This window comes from Blennius ocellaris, assembly GCF_963422515.1.
Source record: "Blennius ocellaris genome assembly, chromosome: 2".
NCBI classification, from domain to species: Eukaryota; Metazoa; Chordata; class Actinopteri; order Blenniiformes; family Blenniidae; genus Blennius; species Blennius ocellaris.
In genome coordinates, this window is record NC_137651.1 from 29253067 (window position 1) to 29265008 (window position 11942).

Here is an 11942-nt window from a genome sequence, read left to right on the forward strand (position 1 = left end):
GACAACAATTATTTAAAAACAAACATGGACATAGAGCATATACCCTATTTACAACCACCCCTGTGAAATAAACAAATTTCCCAGTCAATAACATTTAATCAGGTCTTACAATTGATCACAAGATTGATTAGCCTTTAACCAGAGTTTCAGTTCTTTTTCAAATGCAGTAAAAGTGGAAGATTCTCTAATGGTAATTGGAAGATTAATCCAGCTTGTTAACCCTTTCAATGAAATGGTGTTTTGTCCAGGTATTGCATCCATGGCAATGTTGTTGTTTTTTAAAGGGATGCTCTGCCAACGGTTCTAATCGTGAAATAAGCAGGGCCAAATAAGCTTCAGTGACCCTCAGAGGAATACGACACCATTAAATGACCCAAAAGAGGGAAAATCCCAGTGGAGGGTCTTTCTAAAGGAGACGTTTGAAGACATGTTTAGTTCCAAATGTGTGTTGTAGGTTCCAAAAATAACATAAAAGGCATGATGCCAAAGGTAATACAGCAGACCAGAGAAGGGAAGTGAGGTAGAATCAAACACTGTGTCGTCAGTCTTGGACCAAGCAGAGACTCTGAATTCTGCTGGTTCTTAGGAGTAAAACTCATTTGCATCCAAGTCCAGCTTCTCATCTGATTTGTGCTTCGAGGTTGAGTTATTTACCAGCAGTGTTGGAGAGTTAGAGACAAATGCTAGTGGGATCACCTGTCAACTCATGTGGCCCAGAACAACACACCTGATTGGCACCACGGCAGTAGCTTCATTATTTCCTCCAACTCTTTGAGCTCAGAGCAGTATTGAGTAGTGGAGTGATATCAGCACCGGGGTAATATGGGCCCTCCTGTTGGTGATGGTCAAGAGTCTCGCAGCTGAGCTTTGGATGAACTGCAACCGAGCCAGCTCTGTTTTGTTGAGGCACGTGAAGAGGCTGCTGCAGTAGTCCAGGTGTCATTTTGAGCTCCTCTCTCGATATCACGGACCTGAGATTGGCGATGTGACACAACTGTTTTTTACCAGCTGTCTACAATGTTGCTCCAGTGACAATAACGAGTCAAAGGTCACCCCTAAATTCCTCAGCTTTGTTTCGACTGAAAGGCTCAGGTACTGTTTGATAGCATCTCTTATCAAAGTAAATGAAAATGTAAAAAAACAAGTTTGCCTAGGTTTTCAACAGTACAACTCTCTCTCTCTCTCTCTCTCTCTCTCTCTCTCTCTCTCTCTCTCTCTCTCTCTCTCTCTCTCTCTCTCTCTCTCTCTCCCTCTCGCTCTCTCTCTCTCTCAAATGACTCATTGTGTAAGATTGAAGAGCAACCTGCTCTCCCACATAAAGCCATCATCACCCCGACACACGTTATCATGCAGTTCTGAATGCATCACTCAGATCCTGCAGTTAAAACCAAACCAACATGGCGGCTCAGAGACAAATCTTCTCTTTTATTAGTGAAACAGTTCAGAAAAATGTGTTTCTGAAAACATTTGAAGTGAGAGCTGTTCAGTTGAAAAGTTACAATGCAGGTGAGGGGGCGTGGCCTTAGAGTTTGACAGCTTCTTCTCGGAGTATGAACTCTCCTGCCAACAAGAATTATTTATGGCAGCGGGCCAACTGTCCTTCTTCTTATGGGAGTATGTATGCCGGGGCCTGTAGCTTTGTTTGTTTACTACCCAAAATGCACAGCGCTCTCCATGGCGTCCTCCGGCTCCATTTGCTGGAAAGTCCGCTGATAGTCCCTGACATTGGCCGTGAAGCGAACCTTTGTCTGGTTGCATTTGAGTTCAGGGGAGCGTTCATGCCTGGACAAAAGAAGTGGCCTGTATTGTATTGTTCTTTTGTTCATGTCATCATTTTATTGTGAAACTCCACAGGTGGTGTGGGATTTAACTCCCTGTGTCACAGCGTGTGCACCAGAAGCGATAGAAATAATCATTATGGGAAGTGGAGGCAAAAGATGTCTACTGTGGGAATGTTTACTTTTGAGAAGACTAGTTTTTGTTGTGCCTTTTGTAACTTTAGATCAGACACAATCAATTCCTGTGCTGGATCATATTTGCTGTCGTGTCTAAAAGAAAACATTTCCTTTACTTTCCGCTCAGACGTTTGATGGAAACATTTCTCTCATTACGTGAAAGGATCATTAAAATGTTCGATCGCAGTCTGATTCCTCAGCCGACTGACATTGCTGCATGCTCACCTCCAACATTTCCACAAGACACACTTCTTCAAGACCACACTTCTCAGCCTCCCAGGGAAAGTCTACGCTCAGGTACTGGGAAGGAGACTCCAACCAATGGTCAAACCTCAGATTCAGTCCTGGCCATGGAACCACAGACCAGATTCACCCTCTCACAGATGATCAAGGGGCCATGGGGATTCACCGATCCAGTGTACACATGCGTTTCAAAGCGTTGAGGATGGTCGACCACCGTGTCCAGAGATGTATTGTGGGAAGTGCTGAGAGAGTTCCAGAACCACTGCTGTAGGCTCTGTGTCTCTGTACTTTGGCATGAAGTCAGATTAGTTCAAGTGGGGTGCCGGACAAGTCAAATAAAATGATTTATTCCTGAGGGGCCATTCAAAAAGCAGCACACTGAGTGGTTAATTTAACCTCTTGACCGAGTGGTTAAGGTGATGGACTGCTAACCCATTGTGCTCTGCACGTGTGGGTTCAAATCCCATCCTCATCGATTCCTGTTATTATATCACGACTGAATCATGCCTCCAGAACTCATAACGAACTCCACCAACAAATGACAGAAAACACCGGCCAGCTCCTCCTGGATCACACAGGACAAAGTTTCATCACAGATCTCAAGCGACCAGCTCCTTGGACCTGCATGGGAGAACCAGGACTGTTCCTGAACCACAACTCCTCCCACTCCTTCTTCTGAAAACCCAAGGAACCACTTGTATAGGAGTGAGAATGTGGACACACATTGGAAAACTGACGGATCCATAAATTGTTTAACTACACTACTTTCTGGACTATAAGCCCTTACTTTTTCCACGTGCTTTGATCCCTGCAGCTTATATAATGAAGTGGTTAATATATGGATTTTTAAGGATTAACAGGCTTCGTGCCGTGGATACATCTCCGGGGCTTTATTCACTTTTCACAGAACTCCATCTGACCCACCAACTGACCCCCCCCACATGCTTCTCCTGAGCCCATGGGAGGCTCATCGTCTCGGCCACACAACCTTGGCGTGTGGAGCCTCACCTCCGGAGCTCTGCTCTCTTCCAGCAGCTCCAGCTTATTATCACTGGAACTGAGTGACTTTATTTACAAAGTTACTCAAAGTCAGGCTTTCTCCTGTCTGGTGCTCATGGCTAATTTGCATATTACAGGACTGACTCCAGCAGACTGTAACCTTCAGTTGTGGATGAAGTTCATCTGCAGATACTTCTGGACACAAACCCTTGAGTTATGACCTCCTGCTGTGATTGAAACTCCAGTATTTAAAGCTTGTAGCTCACAGGTGTGTTTAGTTACATAATCAGAGAGCAGCAGAGTCCATCGATGTCTCATTACCTCCTGTGGATTCAATTCAGCAGATGAGAGAGGCTCCTCATGGTAACTGTTGATTATAGAATGAGTTCCCTCAGCTCAGCACAGTTTTCCTCCAGTCTGGTTCTTCTGTCTGCCACAGACATGGTGGACTGAAATTCACTAGCAGGTTTTAAAATAGACCTTTTTAAGAAACTCAGACCAACTTGTTTCTGCAGAAGAGTTTTAGGGCCACTCATGAGGAAATAAAATAGTAGTTTATTATCATGCAATTTAATAAAGACTCATTAATAAAAACATTGTTGAGCTATTTTGTCCATAAAAACTTGGCTTTTCAGAAACATGAATTAGAACAATGTAAACTATTGCTGTGTGTCTATTCCACTGGAATGTTTTCTCGCTTGTGAGGAAACAGTTTACATCGTTCTATAGCTCAGTTGGTAGAGTGAATCCTGGATTCATTTGCCAGAATCACTCCGAGCCGATGTTCATTCAAGACTTTTGAGGCGTTACAATGGAAGGAAAGTCCTCCTCAGGACGACGTCAACCAGGTGGATGGAGAGTCTTCACAGGGAGTTGAGGAAGAATGAGTGAGTCAGTTCGACTGTCAGTTTGGGGATTGAGTGGTGCCCCATGAACCACCCTCCACTGGAGACCCACGGCCCCATGAACCACCCTCCACTGGAGACCCACAGCCCCATGTACCACCCTCCACTGGAGACCCACGGCCCCATGAACCACCCTCCACTGGAGACCCACAGCCCCATGTACCACCCTCCACTGGAGACCCACGGCCCCATGTACCACCCTCCACTGGAGACCCACAGCCCCATGTACCACCCTCCACTGGAGACCCACAGCCCCATGTACCACCCTCCACTGGAGACCCACAGCCCCATGTACCACCCTCCACTGGAGACCCACAGCCCCATGTACCACCCTCCACTGGAGACCCACAGCCCCATGTACCACCCTCCACTGGAGACCCACGGCCCCATGTACCACCCTCCACTGGAGATCCACGGTCCCATGTACCACCCTCCACTGGAGACCCACGGCCCCATGTACCACCCTCCACTGGAGACCCACGGCCCCATGTACCACCCTCCACTGGAGACCCACGGCCCCATGTACCACCCTCCACTGGAGATCCGCAGTGCATTTCTCAATGGGGGCTTTGTACAGGGACCTACAGCTGCGTCTAGGTGAGGACCCTGGTGCCAACGTCTCAGACCACCTGGACTCCTGGACACCAGTCAGCGACATACAGTTCATGACCTTCACTGTGACGGTGTAGAGGTCCTTCTTCTTCAGCTCAGAAAAGTCAGGGAGTTTTGGTGTAGCAAAGGAGAGCAGAAGTCCATTGTCCACCTCCTGCTGACTGACTGCAGCACTGATGTGGGAAAGTAAAATCCGTGGCTGTTTGGTGAGTTGATGCTTCCTTTCCCAGAGACTCGCAGAAGGAGCCAGGCAAACCTTCATTACCTCCTCCAGCAGTTTTTCAACCAGCCTTTGTGAGTTTAGCATGATGCATTCACCTCAGGTTCATGAGGAACTGAGGTTTGTTGTAGTTCCTGATTTTTCCCAGCAGCACAGATGCTGCGAAGGGAATAGTTGGTTTTCTGTGTTTGTCTTGACCTGTCTCTCTGTGCATAGCCATAGATCTCATCCCTAGGTGGGCCCGAACCACCAACCTTTCGGTTAACAGCCGAACACGCTATCCTATTGCGCCACAGAGACTGGTTCACATTGAAATTGGGCGTGGCTTTGAGTTTTAATCAAATTGTTCAAAGAGTAATTCTAGGAAATCACTTGTTTACTTGCTCCAGTTTATCTTTGTCCCCCCAGCACCTCTGGCTGTGGTCCTGCCCCGGTCCAGGTTGAGTACGGCTGGAGCACGGGGGGGTCAGGCTCGTTCACGTATGGTGCTCCAGGGGGGCTGGGTTGTGGTTCTCCCTGCTCAATCGTGGTTGGATTGATGGAGGATGGGATCTCATGATGGCCTGTTGGGGACCCGTATGTGTGTGTGTGTGTGTGTGTGTGTGTGTGTGTGTGTGTGTGTGTGTGTGTGTGTGTGTGTGTGTGTGTGTGTGTGTGTGTGTGTGTGTGTGTGTGTGTGTATGTGTGTGTGTGTGTGTGTGTGTGTGTGTGTGTGTGTGTGTGTTGGGGTGTCTCTTTGAGCGTTCCCCCCTGGTCGTGTACAGCAGCCATGCCAACATTGAAAAAAAGCAGCAACAGGAGGAGACTCTTGGTCTCTTCCTGTTACAAGAGTAAAAACTGTTCTGACATCACACGTCTCTCAATCACATCATGTTGTCATGTTGATGCTGCTAAAAAGGAGTAGGGGAAATAAAAAGATTACGAGGAACTTTTTAGTTACTTTCAGCAGCTGTCGACAACATGCCCCCTGATCTCAACATAAAAAACATTTAACCTTTGACCTTCAATCTCTGTTCTATTTATATCTGACTCACTTTTTTTTATTGCATTTTTACTATTTCTGCTTTTATTAGTAGTAAGTTGTAGTCTGTTGTTGTACTATTTATCTATTTATTTATTTGCACTACCTGCTTGATGCGACTTTTTAATTAGGTCATTAAGGCCCAATTCCCAGCACCCCCACCCCACCCCAGCGGGACCACCCCCAAACCAGAGCAGACCCTCCCCCACACAACCTCCCCAGTACCCCCCAGGCCAGGCCGCCCCTCCCCAGGATAGACGCCAGCACCCCCCCAGATTGCAGGGCCACCAACCACCCAAGCCTCAACGCCCCAGCCACAGATGACCCCAAGAGCCCCAAGCCGGTACTACCCCCCCCCCCCCCCCCCCCCCCCCCCCCCCCTCTCCAATGTGATGTGGTCTAGGTGTAAGGTTTTATTAAGATTACTTTTGGATATCCAGTTCATGAGGATTGGCTTTTTTGTCACACTTCGAGAGACCAGGAGTGTGAAGGACTCGTTTTTCTCTCTTTTAATTTCTGTGAGATCGTCTAACAGGCAAAGTGCAGGTGAGACTGGAATGGGGTGGCCCAGGTATAACGATAAGTCTTCACAGGTCTTTGGTCAGAATGTTTGGACTGGTGTACACAGCCAGAGTGCATGTAGACGGGTATCAGGGAGATCACAGTGTAGATGGGTATCAGGGAGATCACAGTGTAGATTGGTATCAGGGAGATACGAGTGCAGATAGGTGTGTGCGGGTGTGTGTGTGTAAGTGTCTGCGTGTGTTTGTGTGTGTGGTGGGGTGAATGTGAGCATGGGTGTATGTGCGTGTGGGGGTGTGTATTCTATATATAAGTATGGGTGTCGTCTTGTGTGAGTATGTCAGGGTGTGGGGGGGTCTATGCTCCCTAGCCGCTGGCCTGCTATATATTCTATTTCTTTGTAAACCGTTTCTCTAAAGCAACATAAAAAGTCAAATGTTTGGATTACAACAGTTTATTTACTGTACAAGCTTTTTCTACCTCTAATTATTCGACTTCACTCACTAACTGATGTATTAGTGAAAGTTGGAATACATGTGAAAACTCAAGTGAAGTACAGATACTTCTGAAATCTACTTCAGTAATATAACAAGGTATTTTTAATTGGCTCCTTTAAGCCACTTAGTAAACCAAAACCAAGAAAGTTCAACACATCGAACAAGTATAATAATACTAAACAATGCATCAGTCCTCAGTGGCAAAAAAACCAAAACAAACAAAAAAAACCCACAAGGATGTTGGTGCTGTTTGTTTCCATTTGACTGGAAATGTCTCAGATTTAATTAAATGAAACATTGAAAATAAGGTACCATGTTTAAAAAGAGCTTCTTCTAATTGCATCACATTTCATGTATATTGGACTGACGAGCGTGACACTGTGACAGACCAGCAACCTGTCCAGGGTGGATCCTGGCCTCGCCCACAGTAGTTGGGATCGGCTCCAGAACCCCCGACCCTGAATTGGATTAGCAGAATACAAGATGGAATGATGGACGAGGAGCATGAAGCAATGGATTTCATGAGCCTAGATTGTAGTTACCCCCTTCATTCATTACATGAGTAAATAAACACCAGACAGGAATGTTAACATGTGCTCATCATTGGTTCTGTTATGTCAGAAGGAGGGAGGTTTCCATTCCGCTTCTCATTCTCCTTCAGCTCTGTGGCGCCACCTGCTGGTGTTTGTGGCAGCTGCCGGTGTTTCACTTTGAACACGTCCCACCTCTCAGACAGCAGGTTTCTATTGAAGAGCTCAGACGTCAGGTAGGAGAAGAGCAAGATGGAGACCAGACCAGACACCATGGAGATGGTCTTAACCGGAGAGTACTGGACGTAGACGCCCTCCTCCAGAGTGCATCCTGGGAAATGGAGGATGACGGGCAGTCCCAGAGATTTGTTTCCACTGAGGAGTCGTACCCCCAGTCCCACTAGAAGGCCTATAAGAGCCCCGTAAGCATTGGACACTTTAGAAAAGAGGACACAGACGAGTTGAGGGAAGATGAGGATGTATGCCACTTCAGCTCCAAGAAACCAGAAGAGCACGATGCTGTTTTTCAGGTTGGTCAGAGATGTTCCAGCCACACCCACCACAACCACAGCAGCACGGATCACCCACAGGGTCTCCCTGTCTGGTGCCTGGGGAGAAAACAATGAATTATAAACCAGATGTTCATTCATTCAGTCTGTCAAATCATCCTTATTGGCTCCTCTCCATACAGTAAAACCATTGAATGGGGAGTTTGGTACTGTAGTAGTAAGAAGAAGCAGTTTAGTTGGATTCTAGATCAGCTCACCTTTGGTCTCAGGAGGTTCTTGTAGATGTTGTTGGTGAAAACTGAAGCAGCAGAAAGCAAAGCAGAGTCAGCTGACGACATGACGGCTGCAGCCACACATCCGATACCGATGATGGAGACGAAGGTCGGGGTGAGGTGCTGCAGGGCGATGGGCAGGACCAGAGCTGCTTCCCCACGGTTGTATGGAGACGGAGAACCATAGGAGGTCATGTTCCAGTCTGAAGGACGGAAACAGGAGAATGAAACAGTTCGACTGATAGACCTAAAATGGTTAATTCATTCATCGTCTATCCAACTTGGCCTGCATACGGTCCCAATGGCAGTATGGAGAGACAATCAGCCCGGACACCCCTGTCTTCCCCCAACACTTTTGAAGGACGTCAAATTTCTGGAAGACCATCCAAGAGATGTCATTTCTCCTGGTAGTTTGGACCGGGCTGAGGGGCTGAGTCGGATGTCCTTTGTTCAGTTAGAGGACACCAGTGGATCTCTTAGCCGTTGTCCTGAACCACTTTAGCTGTCTCTTTTCACTGTGAAGGACCAATGGCTCCACCATGAGTCCTGACACTTGTATCCACAATCTCGTTCTTTCAGTCTTGGTGGAACACGGCGGCACTGAGTAGGTGGAGCAGGATCAGTAGGCTGGGGGAGCCAGAATCTTCTGCTCTCAGGAGGTTATTTAAAACTCTGTCAGAGCAGTCTTTGTGCTGTCGGAGGGTCTCAAACCTGATTGAAACGTCTGAGGACGTTGTTGGGATTGGAGATGTCCTGGAATCTGCAGGGTGACGACCTTTTCCAGAATCTTTGTCAGAAAGGGACAGTTTGAGAGAGGGTGCTTGTTTGAGAGGAGCTCAGGATCCAGGTTGTGCTTCTTTAATATGGATCTGATTGCTGCAGTTTGAGGGAGGGCGGTTCTTCACCAGTTGACATTGAGCACTAATACGATAGAAAAGGAATATTGTGACTCAGCTCAGGGATCCACTACCAGATGTGTGCTGTTTGATATTAGAGGCTGTAACATGGGAGACTTTATTCACTTGCACAGAGAATTGATTTGTAAACGAGTCTCTATGAAGAGATCATCATTATATAAGTGCATGAATTCATTACTGATGAGTTGTAGATGGCTGCTTGATGGAAACTGCTGATCCAGTTGAAAGTCTTCTCATTTATCTTCTACACCCCTATTAAGAAACCAGGAAACACTTTGATCCTCTGCCTCAGCAGGAGCCTCCAGAGGGACAATTTTTCAAAATGACATTAGAATTTAATTGACCATAACACAGACAGCATTTTTCACAATTGACTTCAGTAGGTAAAGCTGTTGATTACCTGTAGACGACACGGCCGCACCGAGCAGTACGAGAGGAATCATAAATACAAACAGGATGAAAGCAGCAACAAAGCATGTGAGCTTGGCCGTCGCAGTAGAAGAAGACGACAAGATTCTCTGGTGGATAGCCTGATATCCCATACTGCCAAGGACCTTCAAAACAAAATGCAGTGAATTAAAAACTAAATCTGCTGATTTTCTTCCCTGAATTTAGTTTTGAAGTGTCAGAAACACAAATGACATGAGCTGTCCTACTGCAGTGTGATTGTAGGAGATGATATTACTTGATGTTGTTGCCTCAGCTTACCAAGGAGCAGAACTCATCAATCAGTAACCATGTCTTTCTAACGTCTGGTGTGCCAATCCATGGAGAGTGTAAAGAGTTGTTCAGCAGAGTCTGGCTGATGTTCACGGTGTGAGGGTTCATCATGACGAAGGGAACACAGACAACCTGTAGGAAAAAGACAAGGAACAATAAATACACAGAGCCTGTGAGGTTTTCTTTCTAACCCTCCTTGAAACGTATCAGATTATATAGAAATATACTTTAGTTGTCAGGGTTTGGGTTAACCCTAACCCTAACCCTAGCCCTAACCCTGACCCTTCCACCAGCCTTGCCAGGGGGCAAGGATACTGAATGATTTGTCGTTTCTCTCTTTCCTCCTCTTCTTCCTCTTCTGCCTAAGTAAAGCCACATTTGACCTCTTCACCATGCTCCCTCCATCTTGATGATGTCACTGTAACTGCACCTTGGGAGAACATTGTTCTGCAATTCATAGTACTGAGCAACTAGATTTAAATTTAACTTTGGCCAGTTAATCTGCATGTCCTTGCTTTCAAAATAAAAGCTCCAAACTTAAAATTAATAGCCCTCATTTAGTAAAACCTTGCAAATGGATATTACGTGGTTAGCTAGGCTAGGGCCTTTCATAATAAAATTCTAAACTCCTTCAAAAAATCCTTTTTGAAAGGCCCTCATTTTAAAAACGATGACCCTTCCTATAGAAATAGCCAAAACACTGAAGATGTAGTTTATGTTTGGCCGCGAGTGGCTGCTGCAATGACGCCACCGACACACACACACACACACACACACACACACACACACACACACACACACACACACACACACACACACACACACACACACACTACTCCAGCAGCCTTTACCAAGCTGATGAAGATGAGGACGAGCTGTATGACATCAGTGTAGGCCACCGAGTAGAGGCCTCCCAGCAGGGTGTAGACCACGGCCACGGCAGCAGAGATCCAGATGCAGAGGGAGAAGGACACATCCAGGACCACACTCATGGTTCCTCCTGTCAGACACCGTCAGGATTGGTCCACAGCACAGCAGCCAATGAGCATCACAGTAACGCCAGTATAAAGCCTCGTTTACACCACGACGTTTCAAGTGAAAACTCAGTGTTTTGTTTTCAGAAAGGTTTCACGTTTACACTGCAACATTCTAAAAACAATGTTTGTTTCTATGGAAACGGCCGAAACGTGATGCAGAAATTATGTAGTTTTCATGGTGGGCCACAAGTTGGTGCTGTTTGTTTTGTTTTAGTAAAGCAACACACACACACACACTCACACTCACACACACACACACTCACACTCACACACACACATTGCAGAGAACACAGAGCTCTAAACATTAACACTGGGAGAACATTCTAGTGGACAGACGACCAAGTTTGATTGTTATCAAGGTGACTGTCAAAATAAAACTACCAAATCCCAGGAGAATGTATTTTTACCAAGTGCAATCAGTGTTGCTGGTACCCAGGTCACATCCACCACAAGTGAAAGCAGACTCAGTCCAGCTGCAGCGATTTTTCCATATTTCAAGTGAAACGGATCCATCATGGTGACACATTTCATGTCTCTCATCGGCTTCGCAAAGAACAAACCACCTGAGGAGAAAAGTGCAACAGGAGACAAAAAGTATATTGTTTTTTTGAAGATGTAGATATCAAACACTGATTCAAAAAAATTACATAATAACTTGTCAGCCATTGATCCTTTCCATCAATCTGCTTTCTTTGCAGAAACACGAACCAACATCTGAGCAGAAAATGTTCCTTGTTTGTCATGGTGTGTTTGGAAGAACTCTTCAATTCTCTTCTGTTTTGATTGTTTCTCAAATCCAGATTAGCAGTAGTCTGGCAGATATGACTGTAACTCTTACCAACAATGAACCCCAAACTGTATGCAGTGAACATGATGAGTGTCCAGATCAGTCCCATTGACGGCGTGTACATCATCTCCACAGTGCCAACAATCAAGGCTCCTCCGACCCACGTGGCTGAGATTGATCACAAAACACAGAATCA

At 46.1% G+C, this 11942-nt stretch overlaps 1 protein-coding gene across 1 annotated transcript; it reads right to left on the reverse strand.

Annotated features, from left to right (window-relative positions):
* Window positions 1-6930: 6930 nt before the first annotated feature.
* Window positions 6931-11457, reverse strand: LOC308141766 (high affinity choline transporter 1-like). Its single transcript, XM_080511979.1, has 6 exons — window positions 11367-11457; window positions 10774-10922; window positions 9911-10054; window positions 9603-9756; window positions 8271-8488; window positions 6931-8112 (listed from the first exon to the last, which is right to left on the reverse strand). The coding sequence occupies exons 2-6, from the start codon at window positions 10912-10914 to the stop codon at window positions 7561-7563; spliced, it is 1209 nt and encodes a 402-aa protein (XP_080368105.1). The 5' UTR covers window positions 10915-10922; window positions 11367-11457; the 3' UTR covers window positions 6931-7560.
* Between the last annotated feature and the right edge of the window lie 485 nt (window positions 11458-11942).